The sequence below is a fragment of the Polypterus senegalus genome, chromosome 13 (assembly GCF_016835505.1).
Source record: "Polypterus senegalus isolate Bchr_013 chromosome 13, ASM1683550v1, whole genome shotgun sequence".
NCBI lineage: Eukaryota > Metazoa > Chordata > Cladistia > Polypteriformes > Polypteridae > Polypterus > Polypterus senegalus.
The window spans coordinates 34,399,474-34,421,735 of record NC_053166.1 but is presented as its reverse complement, the minus strand read 5'-3'; the positions used below and the strand labels follow the sequence as shown (position 1 = coordinate 34,421,735).

General features: G+C 35.7%; 1 protein-coding gene across 4 annotated transcripts in view; it reads left to right on the top strand.

Moving 5' to 3' along the window:
• The window catches only part of pde6a (phosphodiesterase 6A, cGMP-specific, rod, alpha), a 100,131-nt gene that overhangs the window by 20,630 nt on the left and 57,239 nt on the right, over positions 1-22,262 (top strand). The window contains exon 1 of one of the 4 annotated variants that reach the window (XM_039774857.1): positions 5,435-5,908. The exons of the other annotated variants lie outside the window; for them this stretch is intronic. Coding sequence (XP_039630791.1) covers positions 5,435-5,908 — 474 coding nt within the window. Of the gene's footprint in view, positions 1-5,434; positions 5,909-22,262 lie in introns of those variants that run through there. 4 annotated transcript variants of the gene reach the window in all.

Here is a 22,262-nt window from a genome sequence, read left to right as displayed (position 1 = left end):
ATCTTGCATAATGGAAGTCCCAGGTTAGCCAAGGTTACATTGAATACTGAAATTACCCAGCCCTTTTGCAACAAATTTGCTTCATATTATGGAGAAGGAACTTGTGTAATCTGAAAAATTACATGGTGATAAAATATACCTTTCTGTTTCACTTAATTATAACAGTTAAACAGCTATCACTGCTGTGCTTACAAACGCAAGGCTTGAAGTTCAAATCCAATGCCCGAGCATTGCCTATGCAGAGTTTTCACCATATCTGAAAAGGTTTTCCTACATGTACACAGTTTTTCTGTCACGTCTTGAAAAATTGTGTGTTAGATTTACTAGTGATTCTATATAGGTCCCGCAGGATTGTTATCACATACACGGTTCCTTTCTTCTACCAGATTCTGCCATGATAGTCCCCACAATATGAATTATTGAATTAAATGAGTCTGAGAATATTATATTATATTATATTATATTATATTATATTATATTATATTTGGGGCAGGGCATGAAGGTGATGTAGAGGTAGAACTGGTGCTCTTCAACAAAGAGATTGGGGTTTGTGTCCTGGATGCTCCTTTTGTGCAGTTTGTATGTTCTCTCCATGTACATGTGGATTTCCTGTGGGTGCTCCAGTTTTCTTACATAGTCCAGAGACATGCAGGTGAAGTGGGCTGGTGATGATAAATTGGACCTTGAAATATGTGTATGTGTATTTTCACCCTGCAGTGGGCTGTCACCCTCTCCAGGGAGTAAGCAAAGTTTAGAAAATTTTTGAATGAATGGATATTTGGGGAGAAAATCTACATTTTTGCAGAGTTAATGATACCCACATCAGTTTAGTTTAGATTTATTTTCTGTGAGCCCATATAACGCCTTTTGTTACAATATATATAATATACTAAGAGGAAACTATATGTGTGTATTTAGAAACAGTTAGATATGTCAATTAACAATATGAAAAATATGTTTTATGGAAAGTGAATAAATAGCATAAATAAATTTTGTCAGCAAATTGTTAGAATTTCCTGTACAGACTTAACAGAATGAGGAGACAGCAATGCTTGCTATTCTTAATTTCTTACAAAAGACAATTACACATTGAGAGTTATTATTGACTTAGAATCAGATCAGATGTAAATGATATAAAAGCAAACCGTAACCTGAAAAAAGAAATTGGTTAAAAAGGATTCTCTCACTCTTGTCAGTTATATTTCTGTAGTATCCCTCCCTCTAGTGGAGATAATGTGAACATTTCAGTTCTCTCTCTCTGTATGGATCTACTTTAACCACTGCCTCAATTTTCAAAAGTTAGATTTAACAAATTTTACAGTCAACACTTAAATTTAAATTATTAATCAAGGATGACCTCTCAATCACATTTGGTGATTTCTGGAACATTTTGGTGAGAATGAGGTAAAAAGTGAAAATTAAATGAAAGTAACTCTTATTGTAGTAAAAATGAATCCTTACTTCCTCGGGATCCCCTCTATTAATTTTCTGAACCCATTTCATCTATTATTAGGCTGCACTTTTTTGCAGCAGAATGCAGTATTATCATGCAAAATGGAATGAACCCAACCATACAGAGAACACTGCACAAAGCTCCTAGGCATTAAACTGAGACACTGACAGGCAGCATTAGTCATGGCCCTATTCTGTTGCTCTCTCAAGGACCCAGTTGATCACACTAGATGACCTGTCTTGTCCAATAACAAATTAAAAGTAAACACTTTGTGATGTCTCAATGCTTGCTCTGTCAACTATGTCCTTTTCTGTCACAAGAAATGCTTTGCTTTCTAATTTTGTCATCTTACAGTGATTCACCTTTTTTGGACCAAAGTGCCATTTAACAGAAAGCCTTTGAAAAACAAGGTACAAAACTAACCAATTATTTTCCTTTTATAGTCATGTGCAATCAGAACATTAGTCTTGTTGGGCCAGACACGATTCTTTTATAATAAGAATACACATCTTGGGACAACCTGTTAAAAACTGTGTAGTGAATAGCAGCAAAATACTGTACAGTAAATGCTACACCCACTGGGCTTCTTCCTAAATCACTTTCCCCCAATTCCTTCTGTCTGTCCATTTTGAAACACTGCTGGGATATTAGTGAGAGAGCAAAAGATGCTGAACAAAACACTTTTAATTAATGATTTTTACCATTCAGGATCTCAATAATGCAATATAACTGAAGCTTAATAATTAATTTGGACATTTTAATGAGATAGTTGAGACAGACACACACACACACAGTAGACCAACGCAGCTGCTAAAATATTTTTCTGTCATTTTAACTGTTGCATCACTATATTAAATTTGCAATTACTTTAAAATAAATTCTTCAACAACAACATGGTGGGAATCGGTTAGAAAATTGTTAAGGACAGGTTTACACAAATCTTGGGAACTTTATCTTGCAAAGTACCAGAGACGCCTGTAATAAATTACCAGATACTGTGGTGGAAATTAAGACTGTAGTGTCCTTTAAATTTCAACTTGATGTCATTTTGGACATTTCAGTGAAAAAGATGGACAAACATGTTGGGCTCAATGGTCTGTTCTAGTCACAAATGTGCCAATGTTCTAAATGGCAGTTATGCCACAATAGTTTCCAACTGCGCTGTATATAAAATGATAAAACCAAATATCAAGCCGGATAACCATACAAAAATAATAGTAGATTTATGTTAACATGTTCCTGTCCTATCAAATTATAAGAGTGGTCATTGAGGTCAGTGGTTTAGTAAGCATTTAAGTACTTTTCCTAATTGTTTCACTGATTCATATATTTAAGGAAACAATATATTAATATTTGCTTTAATAAATGGTCAATTAATTATATTCTTAGTAAACTGAAAACTTATATGTACAGATGCTTTAATTTGTTTATCTTAAAAACCTAGATTTTTCATTATCTTCGCCTTCAGCTTTACAGCATCAGAGCTTTAGGCTACTGTAACAACTTACAGTGGTTGGCTATGCTTGTGTAACAGCCATTCTGTTGTAGCTTTGTCAGACTAAGCCGCCTGCTTAAATGGATTTAGAATAATGAAAACAGAAGGTCTGCTTTCACATGGCCTTGAACCCTGCTGCTCAAACTTAAATTAGTGCATAATCCATATATTTTCAAGGGTCTTCCACCCAAATTAAACCTAGAGAGCCCAACGTAGGGCTCTGCAACTCCCCTTGGCAGCTGCGATGGAACCCAACAGGGCTGTGCCAGACTCCCAACTCCCGTGGAGCCCTGTGGGGATGCAAGGTGCTGTTGTGACCCAGGGTGGCTGCCATCTAGTACTCCGGGGGAGGCAGTTCCCTGTGTACATGTACACCCCCAGTCCTTCCACTATGACGGCCTCTTGGCCTGAAAAGGAGCTTGGTCAGTCACACACAGACACATATATATATAGTATTTAGCACTGTTGCTCCTTGAAACCCGAATTGTATTTTAAATCCTATGCCCAGTTTTTTTTTTATAGAGTCTGCATGTTTCTCCCAATATGTGCATGAGCTTTTCCTCAAGGTACTTCAATTACATGATATTAGTCCTTTGTCAATGCGCATATCAGTGGGCTCCTACCTTGTGGTTTCGTTCTTGCACCATACTGCTGGGATAGGCTCTGTCTTCCTCAGTTTTCAATTAAATTAAGTGGGCTAGAGGATTAAAGCTACATATTTATTTACTTAGGAGTAGTAAGGGAAATGTAAGCACCACAATCAAAGAAGCTGAAGGTAGGTAGTGTATGAAAGACCTATAAGATATCATAAACCTTTCCACACATATAGGAAGAATGGTGGAGCAGTAATTACCATTGTTGTCTAATGGTTCAAGCATCTTGACTTCAGCTCATATGTGTGGCTGCTTTATTTTTGGATTTGTCAGCTTCTCATAATATTACTATATTATGTGCCAATGACACAAAGAGAATGTTGTAATTAAGGAACATCTTTTGGAAAGTGAAATTATTGACTGTAAAATAACTGAATACATTTTTTTCATTTCACATTTTTTGTGGATTTGTTCCAGGATTGTGTGTCATGAACATTGTGCCGAATCTCCAAAGCCAAATGTTTAGGTTGTTTGCCAATGAGACCTACTTAGTGAAGGCAGTAACTGGAGAAGGAGTATGTCATCAGAATTACTAAATATTCATCTTGGTGATGGACAAAGATTCCAATGTAAGATGCAGACATTCTTCTAGAAAAGGTGCAGGTCCTCAATGACCCATAAATGGATTAAAATGGCTTGAGAATATACTATTGTATATTTACCCACATCAATCCATCTGGTTTTTTTACCTCTTTTTACAGTTATGCAATGCTATGCATTTTTATGTTGTGTTAAATTATGTATTTAGGGGAGAAAGGAAATATGTAAAAGTGAGCACTGCAACCAAATATGCCTAAACAAAATTAATTTATCACTAACCTGCTTAAAATATTATACTTACCAAGTTAACCATTTTATCTAAAGCAACTTGTACATCACAAGTGTATAACATCATTGATTTATATGTTTATAAACAAACTACTTGCATGTAAGTTGGCATGCTGAGGGTCACACAATGAATGCCATATATACATGATGTGGTTTGAACCATCACCTTAGTCAGTAAGCCACTGACCTAGTTTCACTTTGAACATTAAGTTTGTATTGTTAAATATTGTAAATGGCTGTCAGTTAAGATATATGTCTCCTTGTTATTTTTGATTTTTGCATACTCTTATTGCAAAAAAGGAAGTTGTTTAAAAATGAGAAAGACAATAAGAATAACAACAACTCATACATGTACAAAGTGGTGAATGGGGTAGTTAATGGTGAGTCTCCCCAACAGCATTTACTTACGTAATGATACAAGTATATTATATATTATCTAAAAGTCCTTCCTAATCATATTTTATAATTAGGATTAATGTGTTGACATTTTCAATAATGATGTTAAACACAGTATAATATTTATTTCAATTTATAATTCAGTCTTTTTATTGGATATCAGATAAGGGATGGTCACATGGTAAATTAAACACAATCTGTTAATCCTAATTTTCACTCCTCATCCAATAGCCCAGGGAGTCACAGTTGACATACTTAACTAAGATAAGCATTATGATTTGGATAACATGGTAATACCAACTTGATCTGTTCTTTGGAGCTGCATGCTTTTGTAAAATTTATTTCTGCCATGTTGACATCTGATTACAGGTAGATCAGAAGAGACTATGGGCTACTATACTGGGTCATAATTATAAAAAAGAATACTGAAAATTGCTTGCAAAAGAAGCAAGAGTTTTTATCATATCACATTCTGAATCTTGTAAGTAAATATTTTTTACATTTTTATTATAGCTGAATACAAAAGGGGCAAGTGTTTTAGCCATATCACGTGCTGAATTTTTAAGTGAATATTTTCAACCATTTTATCATAGCTAATAACATTGAAAAATGGCTGCCATCACTTCAGAAGTGGCAGAGAAATTTTTGGACAGTAATCCAAAGTTTGCTAAACAATACTATGACTCCAAATTTCGATCGGGTGTGATTTCTGCTATGCTGGAAAAAAAGGAGGCAGAAGTGGATTTTACCAACTTTCATGATGTGAACCAGTTGGAAGAGAGTGAGATCTTTTTTGACCTGATTCGTGGCATTCAAGACAATCTGCAGATGGAGCGCTGTATTTTCACCCTGTTGCGATGGCTCAGTTTCTTGCTTCGGGCTGAACACATGAGCCTTTTCATGTATCGTATGCGCAATGGCACTGGTGAGCTTGCGACACGCCTCTTCAACGTTCACAAAGATGCCAACCTGGAGGAATGTTTGGTGCACCCTGATTGTGAGATTGTTTTTCCTCTGGACACTGGCATTTTGGGCAGTGTGGCCACCACGAAAAAGACTGCAAATGTACCTGATGTCTCTCAGGTAATAGATTTTATTTTTAAAAAACGTTTGCTGAATTTTTATTAATCTCTTTGATTTCTGAAAAGTAAGTATACTGATACGTATATTGTATGTTACTGTTTGACAGTAAGTCTGTTTTTAAGGATCATCAGTATCTAGTCTGTTGTGAAATGGTTTGTAAACGTAATCCATGCTTTTTCACTGTGAATGATGAAAATGTTGCTAAATGATCATTAATTAATAAATTCTACTGGTCCTTTCTCTCCAGTATTGGGCCAGAAGATGTCCATGCCTCTTCCAATGGCATCATACACCAAGCATGGATACCAGTCCCTTCCAGGACCAACTCATATATACACCCATTTTTAAAGATCAAATATGAGATGGAAATTAACCTCACATGTACAAATAACAGATGAGAAAGGAAACTAAAGCATATTTATAAATTCAGTACAAATACAGGGCAACCATGCAACTTTCACACACAAAACAGAATTGATTACAGGTGTTAACCATTATCACTTTTTATTTTTTGCAGAGGACATAACAAGCTTTGTGTTTATCATTTCAGCTGACTAATGATATGTGTCAAGTTTTCATAAAACTATAATTAATGGGGTTGTTTATGCCACACTCTACTAAGGAAACAAAAGCAACACATTAGAATTCTGGTACGATCAATCATTTTTAGTGTCATGGTCTAGGAGGCAGTATGTTTTAATGTGAATGGCTACTTCTGACAAAATAATTTTCTGTCAGTTCCAAAACAGCTTTCAAGAAGTAATTTTGTCTCCATAAATGGCCTTTTCTCTCTTTCCTCAAAAATCCTTGAACATTCACTTTTCAAAAGAAAACTGTCTTTCCTGGAAGTGGAATTTACTGTTTTCATATTTGTTTGATTTTATTTCTGTTGTTGCTGCATTTTCGACTCATACTACTAAATTAACAATACAGACAATTTGAAGACTCAGATTTTACAACTTGCTAATTTCTAAAGCCAGTGGCACTTGTGTCCGTTTAGTAAAGATATGGAAGATGACAGGGAACTTTCAAGGTTTAATTGGATTTATTACTTAAAGACTCCCAGAGAGTCTTATATGTAAAATATTTTTTATATCTTTTCCCCTATGATGAATGAACCACAATTGAAGGAGTGAATCAGAAATTTAAGATGATTAGTGAGTCTTTATGATCCATATGGTCTTCATTTACTCTTGACATGGAAGTTCAGACCTTCAAAACTGCAGGATACCTTTTCTAATGTTCTTATCCAGTTCTGGGCACAAGGTAGGAACTAGTCCCTAATGGGACACTAGTCCATTGTTAGGCACAATAATACACACTCTTATTCACTTATACTGGAGCAATGTAGGATAATTACTAGTGATAAGTAAAACAGGCAACTCTTCATTTGCTTACAGTTTTGTGGAACTGACACTAAAATTTGTTTCACAGGCAATTTCACAATTGCAAAACACAAAACTCATTAAAGAGTTGTTTGGGATTTCAATGGGATATATTCAGTAGAAAACATGGATTACTGCTCTTTAAAGCCATGTTCTTGCTTCCATGCTTTCCATACCATACATGTAAAATTATTTCTATTTATGGCTATTGATCACATTGCTGCAGAGTAGTGCAGTACTTTTATTAAAAAATGTGACATGCTGTATATAATATATGGCATACAAAAACTTAACATAGTGCACATTACTGTGTTTTTTCCAGAGGAAACCCCAAAATACAGAAGGTGGCTTCTGCCAAAACCTCATCCGCTGCCATTACCTGGCAACCTCCTTATCCTTGTTAAGGAGAATGCCTATTTTCAAAAGAGACATTTATTTAGCTACTAAATGGCAAGCAGATGCATTAATGCATGAAATTGCTCAAAGACAGGAATTAAAGACTTCTTTTCTTGTGTGAATGACATGAAATTCACTGGGAGCAAAACAGTTTATTTTGATAAATGTTTTGTAAAGTGAAACACAGATTTTTTTGCTGTTTCACTCATCACTAGTCATTGATTAACCTAACACACATCTTTGAGATGTAAGAAGAAAGCTAGTGTAATAATCTGTCTTAAGTGTGAAATGGTTCATTTTATTGCATTTATTTTATTTCCTTTAATTCGTTGTCAATATATAGTTTTACATTTGTCCAATTTTACATTCTTTTTTGTCTAGTGCCTACTACTTGTCTAGAGTGGGATGTACGTTTTTCACTGGAAAAACTTACACTAAGCCAATTTAGGGTCTCTAACTTAACATCATTTCTTTGGCCTGTGGAAGAAAAATGAAAGACATAGATAACTCCAGCTAGGTCTCCAAAGTAGTAACACTACCTGCTGTGCTCTTTTCCTATCATATTTCACTTTTATTTTATTTATACATTATTACATTAAGTATGTCCAGGCACTACATCTAGGGCTGATTCCAGCTTCATTCTATTATGTTGAAGCCCCTGCCACCTTTAATATGTTGGTTCTATAATGGATGGATGTCCGTGTGTAATGTACATTTGTAAAGTACAAGACTTTAGAAGTGTTTTAAACAAGTACATTAATAGCAGATTAGTTTTGCCTACTGCCAGAAAGGGTACTGATTTGAAAAATATTTTATATAAGTCTTCTACAATGGTTAATTTTTCAAAATGTTAAACCAAATGGAATTTACACCAGAACGGAAAAACTCTGTGTTCTAATGCGCACTTTAGAACAGAAAAACACTTTGCCAATAAACAAATGCCCTTTTGTTCAATACTAGACCAAAATTGAAGTTCTCTGAATTAATTTCTTCATGCAAAACATTTATTAACAAAGAGATCTCATTAGGATAAAGCAACAGCTTTACATGAGGGTTCTCTGTGCTTTTCTGTTCCCATTAACGCTGTGACCAGTGACATGTACAGTATGTTTAAGTGCTTCTGTTAGCACTTAAATAAAAGCTCACTTGTTTCCCTTATATTAATTTTAGCTTTACCTTTAAGCCTAAACTCTTCAAAAATTGTACTTTTGAAAATCTGTAGTGTATCATTGGAAACATATTTTTCTGTTATATATGAAATGAATCATGGAAAATGATATATTGATTTTGCTGGATTATAAAAACTATGGCATCCATTATAGAAACTTACCTGGATTTACTGCACAGAGTAATTTGTGAGAGGATTTTCATTTTATATCAGCTTCACTGAATTTAATATAAGCAATGCTTAGGAAATACACAATTTTTTGACTGTTACTTTATGAATGTTATATCAATAGCCTATCAAACACATATACAGTATATTCTGCTATTTAGCTAATAGAATATTAGTTTTAAAACAGGAAGATAAGACTAGAAGTAATAAATGGAAAAGTCAGTGTGTCTGATGCAGACCAGAAAACAATCATTTTATCCCCAAATCATGCCTCAGCCTCTTTAAACTGTTTAAAATACTTTATTTTTCCCTTCTAATTTTTTCATATATTTTCTCCTTTCCTCTGCTGCAAATTTACATTGTATCTTCAAGCCATTGTTTATGCTTTTAAAGGTATCTACACTGTTGCCTCATCTGCCACTAAGAAAAATGTCTTAAGGGGTTTTGTGCTCCCAGACCGTCTTAATTCCATCAGCATCCCACCAACATGTGGAAAATCTGTCTCCACGGGGGGATGATGTCTAATCTTTATAAAGGAGTCAGATACTGTATCTCACCTCTGACAAAGGTAATTCTCTCAACACAGTTCCTTGTGCTAGGGTCTCCTATCGCTTCTTGTTCAGGATCCTTGGCTAGAAATGCAGTGGTACAACTGACTATGCACTCCACAATATCTAAAATCCATAAATTGCTTGAGCGTTTTATCTTATCACAAATAAAACCAACAAAGTGTTGTTCTTCTCAGGCATTTGAGTCATTGAATGCAGATAGGAAGTACTTGTTGTTTTGAGCAAACTTTATCTTATAATTATTCCTAAAATGACAGTCGCCTTAAAAAATTAATCCTTCTTATTTCAGCCAATAAATTATTCAGCAGGATTGTGTCAAGCAATGTTACTGGGGCTCCATTATGCCTAAGCAATGTACCTTTATAATGCCTCACTGTCAATGCTTTCTTATTTTTAGCCAATTTGAGGAGTTTGTTGTTGTTTGTTATAATACTCCTTGAGCTTCTAATAAAGCTTAATTTATAGCTTGGGAAAAATAAAGTTACATCTTTTCTGAAAAGACTGAAGAACAAACTGTAAGACATAGTGTTTTAATATGTGCACCCAGCATGTTTTACATGTAAAAGTAAAGTGAACTGTGATAGATAGATAGATAGATAGATAGATAGATAGATAGATAGATAGATAGATAGATAGATAGATAGATAGAGCAGATGAGGTTGGAAAGACTGCCAGAATGGCAGAAGACAAGACTCATGTAGTTTCAGGCCGGGGGAGACTAACTATCAGGATAAGGACTCCACTAATGCCCTAGGTGGCAGCATCCCTTTACTAGATCATCCACGCCCCTGGCCATGTGTCGTTAGGCGGTCCTTTGAGAGGCTTTAGGTGCCTCCTAAGGAAGCTGCTGAAAGCTGGTATCCCTAATTTGAGGGGCTTCCACAGGGGCCAGAAGTGCTTCCCCTATGCAGTTTTGTGGCTCCAGAGGTACTACAGTGTCTGGCATAATGGGAGCCACCTCACCTCACTTTGGGAATTTGAGAAGAGAGGAGCTAGATAAAGCTCACATGCAGGGAGTGAAGGAAGGATGTTTTTAAAGTTATATAGTGCAATATCTGTGTAAAAATAAAATTGCATTTGTTGATCAAAAATGGAAGTCAGAGGCTTAGATGAATATTAAGAAAATAACACGATTCAATTATAAAATTGAAAAAGATCACGACTCTAAGAAGGCTCCCACATGGCTTAATCAGTAAAAATGCTGTTCTTCATAAAATCAAGGTTATGAATCTCAAGAGCCTTAAATTTTAACAGTCTCAGATGTGCTGAATTGCCCTGATTCAGCTAAGTGAGGACATTTCAATAATTTCATAAACAACCCAGGCAACATAAAACTTGCCTTTGAAAAATAAATTAATATTACTTAAGCAAGTATTTTGTATCAATGCTGCATTTTTTAAATTAGGTAAATATGTAATATATTGAATATCAGTTGATTCCACAGATTTTATGAAAAGTCTAAAATTTGACAGATTGCTGCACTATCCCCAATCTGAGAAAGGGTCTGAACTCTAAAGAGTAACAGCTAATGTTCATACATCCAATGGTCAGAAAACAAAACAAAATAACGTTAACTATATTTTTTTAAAGTGCATTTTCAACATATCAACTACAGTATGTTAAGTACTATTTGTAGTCATTCAATCTTTAATTTTATAGCATCATTCACAACAGAACCCTAAACTAATTTCTATGTCTAGGAGAAACACACTACAGATCAGCTATACTAGCTTTTATTACTATGTTTTTCTCTTATAATGGCACTTTACCTTACTTGCTTTAAACTATATTGAGAGGCAATGGTATTAATTGTGACCTTCTGACTCATCATCTTAGCCACTAGGTCAGTTGCCATAGAGAGTCAGTCAGTCTCTAACGCACTTAGTCCTGAACAGGGTTTTTTGGCGTTGCTGCAGCCTATCCTAGCCACCATTGGGCACAAGGCAGGAACAAACACTGGACAGGGAGTATCCATTGCAGGTTGAACACACATAAACAGTCACACACTAGGGCCAATTTAGTATCTCCAATCTATCTAAACTGCGTGTCTTTGGGCTGTGGGAGGGAAGTGGAGCACCTGGAGGAAACCCACACAGACTCTGGAAGATCATGGAAGCTCCATGTAGGGAGGACACAGGACGTGAACTGCACCGCTGTGCCACCCAGTCCCTATAGTTATAAATTCAAATATTTTGAATGTACAAGGCAAAAATTTAAACTAAATCTAGGAAGTGATGTTCAGTTAGTATTTAGCTTATTAGAAAATGTATTTTATTATTTATTATTCCATCTATACTAATAAAAGGCAAAGCCCTCACCGACTGAGTGACTCACTGACTGACTGACTGACTGACTGACTGACTCATCACTAATTCTCCAACTTCCCGTGTGGGTAGAAGGCTAAAATTTGGCAGGCTCATTTCTTACAGCTTACTTACAAAAGTTAGGCAGGTTTTATTTTGAAATTCTACGCTTAACGGTCATAACCGGAACCTACTTATGTACATATATACCGGCCATAGCCGCAACTCGGTCAACGTGTGTGGCGGAGTTACATCCCTCATCATCACGCCCCCCACGTGATTGAGTGCCTGCCCATATAACGCCGTCCATCACTGGCAATCCAATAGAAACACTCTACCGCTAAATATTCACGGGTGAAGGGCCGTGTTTATGCAGACGAAGATGAGATGGTCAGGGTGGTGTTTGGCACAAACTCAGCGAAACTGCGAGAGAAACTTTTAAGTGCCGGGTCTTAGCTAACATTAAATAAAGCCATGGACATTGCACAACATAGCACAAGCACAGCTGAGAACCTTCGATGTACTGTATGCACACCGTGTGGCTCACGTGAACTGACTGTGAACGCAGTACGCAGACAAAAAGCAACAGCTTCAAAGAACGCTGAACAAAAACCGCATTACACAATTGAGAAGGCCGCAAAAGAATATGAAGTGAGTGACACATACAAGCATATTCATAAGTGCAGCTACTGCGGAAACAAAGCACATGGTGGAAAAAGTCAATGTCCAACTAAAGGAAGACAGTGTAAAAAAAACCCATGCATGCAATGTGTCACGTCTCAGATAGAGAGGAAGACGAGCTGTTTATTGATGCAGTAAGAAAGGAATCGATGAACGGTTGACAAACATGGAATGTAACTTGAACACAACACTCATAACAGTCACAAAACAATTACATTGACAATCATGTTACGTTATTTTTTAAAATGTTCCCATTTCTTTTTCATATATATATATATATATATTTACTCTAAAATAAATGAACTACATGCCGTGGCGCAATGGATGAGGCTTCGCCTCTAGCGCTGACGTCTGAGGTTCGATTCCTGAGAGGGGGTGCAGTGAGTGTGTATGCCTGATGAGCCCAGAATTAGGGCGAAACACGTGTCGCGTACTCTTTGCATTATTTGACAGTAAAACTATTTCAATATATATATATATACACACACACATATATATATATATATATATATATACACACATACATATATATCAGCGCTTCCCGATTCATTTTACCCTCGCACCGCCTGTGATTGACGAGGCTGATTTCGCACCCCCTTGGTTTGAGAAGAAGTATGAAAAAATATGAGATTAACGCAGAAAAACAGATCACCAATTGAAGCTTTATGAATAATGGATACTTTATTCGCCATCAATAATTGTTTTGGTAAAGCCATACTCAGTGTAATCCTCCTTCCATTTTTAAATTTTTTCACGACTAGCCATGATTAAATGTGTGTGTGTGTATGTGTGTATATATGTCGATATGTATTTATATATGTATATATGTGGATGTCTGTGTGTATATATATATATATATATATATATATATATATATATATATATATATATATATATATATATGTATATATGTATGTGTATATTGTCACAAAGATGAGACATACTCAGTTGAAGGTTTGGGGCAGCCACCCGTATATTCTGGTATCCTAGCTGCAAAAGTCGTTATCTCTTACAAAAACAGCACTGATGTGCATACCACAGAGTCCAAAACAAGACTGAGGGAAAAGGGAAAAGGGGCAGGCTTTTAAAGGGGAAGACAGGAAATGAGGTCATAAGGATCGGGCACATGGTCTTCAATCATTGGATCACACCCGGACGTGACATCAGAGGGGCCGGAGCTGGTAAGGTCTACTTCCATTGGCTCAGTCCCGGAAGTGATGTCAAGAGAGCCAGGTGGAATCCCCCGGGAATGGTCTACAGGCAAGAGAGAAAAAGAGTCAGTACACTCTGCCACATCCCGGCATGCTTCCGGACTGCCTTCACTCAAGCCCTTTAGCTGCCTCCCATGCGCACGTGTGTGACAATACAGTATATATATACAGTATATGTGTATATGAATATATGTAGATATATGTATATGTGTATATGTATATATATGTTTATATATATGTGTGTGTATATGTAAATATATATATGTATGTGTGTGTCAGTATGTATGTGTGTATATATATATATGTATCTGTATGTATATGTATGTGTGTATATGTAGATATGTATATATATGTATATATATGTTTATATGTGTGTGTGTGTGTGTGTATATATATGACAGCAACACTCTTAACAGTGACAAAACAATTACATTGACAATCATGTTACGTTATTTTCAAAATGTTTCCTTTTCTTTTTCATTATTTCTTTAACACACTACTTCTCTGCTGCGAAGCGCGGGTATTTTGCTAGTTTTCAATATACAGAAGTGCAATGAACTTAAAAAAGTGATACAGCCCATCACCCATTAGTGCTGTCTGTTTTGATAAGGCCTATAGTTTCTCACTGCTAATTTTTTAGTCTTAAAGAAGTTATCACAAGAGTCCATTTGTTTATCTTTTTCTTAGTCATAGGTACATTAATATCTGTGCAAACAGGCTTCTGTTTCACTTGTTTGTTTTGTGTGCTGAGTCAGCCTTTGAGGCATACATTAAATGTTTTGTTGTTTTTCCAAACCTGTTATATCTTTTACAAAAAAGCTGTTAAAATCGTAATCTTGTAATTTCTTAATGAAACTCTAGGCAGTTTTTTCTAAAGCTCTTATGTAGCCAATCATTGTTATGATATGTAGCCAATCATTGTTATGATCTGCTAGACTTCAGCCTATCATAATAATCAAACCAAGTAAATATTATATTAATTACACTGAATATACATGTTCATATTCAATCAATAACTTTTAACACAGCATTTACTAATTTGCTTCCTTCTTTCCTCTATGATTTTAGCTTTTGTGTTCAATTCGCATTATGTTCTGTCTTCTTATCTGCTGCAGTGGAACAGACGCATTGTTTTATCACAGACTTTCATTTTACTTCAGTATTACCCTCTACATGTGTGTTCATTCCAGATATAAGATGTTCTGTGTGCATTCCTGGTATTTTTCTCTGTGCCAAAATTAAACTGCAGTTTTATCCATCCACCCATTATCCAACCTGCTATATCCTAACTAGAGGGTCAAGGTGGTCTGCCGGAGCCAACATAGGGCGCAAGGCAAGAAACAAACCCTGGGCAGGGTGCACACACAATTTAGAATTGCCAATGCATGTCTTTGGACTGTGGGAAGAAACTGGAGTGCCTAGAGGAAACCCACGCAGACACGGGGAGAACATGCAAACTCCACACAGTGAGAACCCGGGAAGCGAACCCAGGTTTCCTTACTGCGAGGCAGCAGCACTACCCACTGCACCACAGTGCCACCCACTGCAGTTTTAGTTTATACAATTTATGTTTCATTCTCAAATAACTCTGATATCTAGAAGGATTCTAAATGTCTGTATGCTGTATACCAGATATTACACTCTAGTAGTGGAAGTTGTGGAGGCAATTCACCATTCTTAAAGAACAGGAATTAGTGTGAGGTTAATTAATAGTTTTATTGAAGAAACACATCAAGGAGCCATGACAATTTGACAAGAATTTCTGATTAATTAATGAAAGGCACATTGCTTCATAGGCTGGATATCTTATGCAAGATTTTCAAACAATTTAATTTCATTTAAAATCCTTACAGCAGAAACATTACTCAATATTGATCCAGTAAAAATGCAGAACAAACTTATTTACAACTTACCTTAACTATCGCTTTATGTTCTTTTCTTAGCAGTCTACTGTTCAAGCTCTTTTAGCAATATCAATGCCTTACTTTTGAGTAACTGTTGTGACATGACTTTAGCCATATTTTAACTGAAGGCTATCAGGCCCAAAGCCTTATAATAATAACTGTGTCACAACATGGCTTAGAAGCCAAGACACTGGACTATAAATAGAAGTGCTAGGTCAGTCTCTAAGGCCCCCATCCACACTACTACATTTTCATTGAAAAATGCAAATATCAGTCATTGTTTACACCTGTTGTCCACACATCTCAGCGTTTTCAACCCCTGAAAATAAAGAGCTCTCCAATGCCATGTCATACTTCTGAAAATGCGGGTTTGGCATTGCAATGTGGATGGGGAAAACTCAGTATTTTTGAAAACGCAGACTCTATTTTGTGCTCTGATTTGTTAAAGCTTATTAAGTGGCCCTTCCCTGATTAGATCCTGATGAGTACAATGTCTCATCCCTGACTGGTCACCCTTCATGGAAGAAAAACATATTCCAACATAGTGAACAGAGAAGTGTTATTTTCTATGGTGCTTGCTGTGTTTTTTACCTGTATATGCCTCTAAAGTCCATCTTGTACATTTTGACTGCTGCATACATGCACAACAGTCAAACAATTAGTGGTTACTACAATTTTACAATAAATCCTGTGGCTGGCTGTGTTACCACCTCTTTAAGGATTTTTACACAGATGCACACATGCACAGTGCAGGTGAACATCAATGTCATATGCATTTTCGGTTATTTCAGTGTAGATGAAGATTCTTTCATAAAAGATGCAAAGACTCTAGTGTGGATGGAGATCATTTTGGTTTAAAAATGGCATTTTTAAATGAAAATATAGTAGTGTGAACGTAGTCTAATAATGCTTCACTCTGTAGGTCTGAGTTAGTCTTTTAGTTAGTCTTTTATCACACTTTTTAAAAATTTGCATACAAATGTATGATATGTTTAAAGCACCTTAGTTTTTTCACTAGAAAGGAGCTGCATGAAAGCAAAAGGTTGTAGATTTAGTGTCCACAACTTCATGGCTGCATTATCTCAAGAGTAATAAAAAGTAAAAGTTAATGTTCATCCATCCAATGGTCAGGAAAGAAAAAATGACATGTTAACTATATTTGGTGCTTTTTAAAGTGAATTTTAAATGTATAAACTACAGTATGTTAAGTACTATTTGTCGTCATTCACTCTTTAATTTTTATAGTTATTTCTGTGAATAAGAGAAAGACACTATTGAGGAACTATACTAGTTTTTATTATTATTTGTTTCTGTCATAATGGCATCTTACATGCCTTGCTTCAGACTGTATGTGGTGAGGCAGTGGTATTAATTGTGACCTTCCGGCTCATCTTCTTAGCCACTAGGTCAGTCTCCAGCATAATAAATTCAAATGTTATGTTTTGAATTTACAAGACAAAAATGAAAACTAAACCTATAAACTGGTGTTCAATTAGTATTTAACTTGTTAGAAATGTTATTGTATTTTCTGCTTAAATTCACGGCTGCATTATATCAAGATAATTATAATTTAGTATTTCTCTGACACTAATTTATCAGGAAAATACTACAATGATCCTCAATCTTTCATGTTTCAATGAAGACAAAATTTGAGCTTTAGACTTTAGGAAAGATTTTTAATCTCCATTGAGTACTTCTTTGAAATATTTTATGTTTAAGAAATTTGAACAACAGTAAGCCAAAAGCCCACCTCATCCAACAAACTAACAATAGCACATGGATTTCCACATCACTTAGGCTGGAATATGCTGTATATGAAAGCAATTTCAGACACATGATATTGTAAAATGGTATTAAAGTCATTTTATGTACACTACTAATACATGTAATTATATTATCAGTTATTTTTGAGTATGACTCACTGTAATAAAATATGTCTTGAACAAAGTTATACTGACAAACTCTTTGATGAAGCTGCTAAAAACATAATAATGTTCCAAACGCACTAAACAAGTCCCTGAACAATCCTAAACGTGAGTACATTTTCTGACTTGTTTGTTATTTTCTTAAAGCTTTACATTTGGAAGTTTGTGAACTTTTTAAAACGTTGGTGCCATTTTTGATTTTGCTTACAGCTGAATTAACAAACCAGGATCATAAGTGTGCCCATTTTTTGCATGCTAAGAAGCAGAGTGTTTATGCAGCAAAATCGGATTTGAAGTCTATAATCTTGATTTAATGAGATCACCTCAGGATTATTTTGGAGGTCACACACAGGGGTTGCCTAGATATTTACCTGTCAGCAAAACTATTTAAAACAACTTTCCTTTACAGGATTTTCTATATTTTGTTTTTTTAAATACTTGCACGTGCCAATGGAAAAAAAAGAGTTTTATTATCATGAATAGTAATCAATGGCTACATTATGAAACAGTCTGGCCTTCCAGAAATGTACAGTATATCTTATTATGCATTATGTGACACCAATATGCCTGAGTGCTTCATAAATAAATTGGTAGTTGAGTCTTTTACAAGGTAATTTACTGTACCTTACATTTATTATTTAACATTTTGCTGAACAACTGAATCACTTTGCTCAGTGGCTTTTTCTTAAACACATCACTAGACATCATGACCATGTTACCACAAATCTGGCTGACCTACGAATCTTTTCAACATACTGTATATGAGGCAATCAATGCACAAGAATTTACACTTCAAACTGTTTGCACTCAGGTTGTTCAGGGACTGATTTTCTAGTATTCAGACATCATCTTTCACTGTTCTCTGAAATTCTGAGTCTATGTTTGTTAGAACAGACTAGAAGATGCAATTATTATCTTTGGCCATGACATTGTCTATTGTGTCATATTTACTAATTTATGTATTTATTTGCTTTGATTTATTCCACTTTATCTTACTTATATTTTATTTTGTAGTCAACTTCAATCTAAATATGACTATCAGGTTTTGATATTTGAATCAGGCAGGTTTGCAAAAGGGTGGGTGGTGGATTTGATGAATCTATCTCTATAATGTGTTTATTAAAGGGCTATTATGATGTTTTTCCTCAGTTCATTTCATGAAATATTGCTATTTGCCATGAAAGTCACTATTTAAAGTGTAAGGGTCAACTAGATTATCAGGAAAGGTATTGCAGGTAGCTATGTAAGCGGTATCAATGGTTATACTCTGTCACAAGAATGACAAAAAATCATTGCAAAGGTTTGGGGCAGCCACCCATGTAATGTTTCCTGGCTGCAAAATTGATTAAATTGAACAGACATGTTCACAGGTATGAGTCCAAAACAGAACTGAATTGCTGCCTTAAAATGGTGGCTTTTAAATACAAGCAGAGGAAGTGATGTAGATAGGGCCGGAACCAGAAGTGACATTGTGATGTCTGTGCAGAAGCGGATGTGGGAGGGTTGTAAGAGGAAAACAGAAGTATTGGTTGTTGGTGTGGATGTTAATAAAGAATAGATTTTACACGTGTGTGAACCGCTATTTCTGATACAACAGACGTCATTGGCAGCGCCAGAACTGGAAGTGACCTCATCAGTGGCGCCGGAACCGGGCGGGATTTCCCAAGAATGGTCTGTAAAGGAATGAGAGAGACAATTAGTGCACCCTGCCGCCCCCTGGTCAGGCATGGAATTATTATTATTCAGGCCCTTTAGTTGTCTCCTAATCGCACGTGTGTGACAACTCGTACAATGACATGTATTTATTAAACAGATGCATTAAGCCAAGAGACATGAATATGCCCTAAAATCACAGAAAACATTAAACTGAAGACATTTTTTTAGTGCTTAGACAAAAAAGAGGTAAAAATTCAGCCTAGGAATGAGGCACCTGACATTTCCCAACTGGAAGAAATAATCTAAGAAACAGGTAACTTGAGTATTCACTTTGGAAGCATTAGATTGTCATGCTACAGAAGTTAAGTACAGCTTGAAGAGGTGTGTTTTAGTTCATCTCAGAGACCAAAAATGGACTGTTAAAAGGAGAATGCCACCCTGCAATGCTGGTAAGGAGCAAGTAACAGATTTCCAGCCACAGTTAGGGTAGCATCAGACAATCATTGGAGGCTGACTGCAGCTCCAGAAAAATCATCATCAAAAAACGTATTCTAAATGACAGGAAGCATTTTGATGTTGCAGGAGTGCTTCCAGGAATGAGTTACAGTGTTTCAACTGTGAAGTAAACAGCACTTAGACTAGGAACTAAACTGGATGTGTACTCAGAAACAGAGATTTCAGATGAGGCTGAGGAGGATTCTGCAGAGGGAGGAAAAAGTGAGATTGAGAGCCTTTACAGCAGGTATATCCAGGGGCTGGGAGTATGAAAGGGTGTTGAGTACAGTCCAAAGAATTAACTTTGACATGTGTTAGGGTTGCTGTTTTTCCTGGTGGTCTTGGACACACATATAGAATTCAGTGGATATTTTACTTAGGAGAGTTTCCTACTTGAAGCTGTGCTATCACTCCCTAAACCGACCAAAACATCATTCTTGCTCTACCCCTTTTACTTGAGTTTGCATATAATACGCAAAGCACCAATTGCAACAGGTCCTGGTCTATCTGTCTCCTTTCTGTGTGGCTGACTGTTGTTAAGCATCACATCTTAGCTGCTAACCCTGATGTCCTTTGCCCACACCAGATGCCCTATTTATCTGAATCACCCAAGATGTGAAGGCAATATAGACATTTTAAACAAAGCAATATTTATTAAAACAGAACAACAGTATTAACAACAGAAAAATTAGATAGAAATTAAATAAATTATAATTAATAATATCAAAATCTAGATACAGCCCTAAATACACCCTTGTAAAAAAAAAAGCTTAAATAATACTTTTCTCAAGGATATGGAAGTTGTCTGATAGCACCAGAGAAAATCTTTCTGCAGGAGAGTTAGAGAAAAACAGAGACCAAGAGCTTGTCTTTAATGCAGCTCTTCTTGTCTTAGAAGTCTATACGTAGACGGGTGTCTTCAACTTTCAGGTGGATGGTTCTTTCTCTGCCTCTCTCTCTCTCTCACCCTCTGGTGGTCCATCTATTATATGAATAGCACCACATAAGATTCCAGACCTTGTGATGTTACACACAGATAATTAGCTAACTATTCTGATGATGGACAGATTGTGCCAAAAATATTGATCATAAAAGTATTTGCAAAACATTTTATCTTGGCAAGGGTGTTTATGTATTTGGTATCCAGTTCCCTTGGGAATAGTTACTCCCATCTGAGTTATAGACTGAACAGTCATTCCAAAGAAAAATAAAATGTGAGTTCTACCCTGAGAAATACTAATAAACTGAGACAAAATACAAAGGATAATAAACTACACTATTAAATAAAGTATGTTTCTGAATAAAACATCTGTGAGTAAAGTTCCAGAGTTCAGCAACAGTTCAACATGGCTTATGTCTGCAGTTGCAAAATGGAGATATTACTACTTTAGGACATTCTACAGCCAACTACAGTTCAGAAAACATTTCTAAGTAAAGCTAGCTGCATCCTTAAAGTATAGATTTTTCAAAAATTTTAAAGAGCATAGCATATAACTATTATAAACTTGTACATTTGCAATTATTAACGGTCAAAATTATTTAAATTTATTAATGTAAATGATATATATAGTCTCACCTAGTCAAGTATAAATTTTGCTGTTTAAAATTGATATGAGGTGTATTTGATGCAATTTGTCCTACAACCGCTGACTGTGGCTACAGTTAGAGTAAAACTGAGCAAGTTTAATAAGCAATCAGAGATTTACTAGTGGATCAAGGAACAGGTAGGTTATGTGGCTTTAACATGCTATTATAGTTATACTTTTTTTTAAATTTTACTTAATAATTTTATTGCGAGAAACTAACCATAGTATATAATCAAGCAATTAAAAGCTGCTGTACTTTGACAACAAAGTAACTTTTAAACCCAACAGAGACAGAATTAACCTAACCCCAAGGCCACCAATTTGCACCAATAGGAGAGCCAAGAGCTTGGTAAAAACTAAATCAAATAATAAAAAATACAAAAAAGTGAAAACAACCTTCTACCCTTAAATGAATGCCTATTCTGTTTTTCATGAAGTGTTGCAATGTTTTGGACAGATACTCTAAGTAAGAATTAGATTTTTTCCAATTTCAAATAATACAAAATGTCAGTTACCCTGTGACTTTTCAAAAATAGGTTGGGATTCTTTCAGTTAAGCATGTTAAGTCTACATGTTACTAGTGTAGTATAAGCAATTACAATCAATTTGTCCTTTTGCCCTTTAAGCCCATTATGTTCTCCCTGTGTCTGTGTAGGTTTTATCCGGGTGCTCCAGTTTCCTCCCACAGCCCAAAGACATGCATGTTAGGTAAATTTGCAATTCTAAATTGGTCCTAGTGTGTGGATGGGGTGTGTGTGCACATGTGTTGAGGTATGTATGTGTATGTGTGTAAGTTGCGATGGACTGGCACCCTGTTCTGGGTTTGATCCTGCCTTGCACCCTATGCTAGCTGGGATAGGCTCTTACAGAACCCCGTGACCATAATCAGAACTAAGTGGATTAGAAA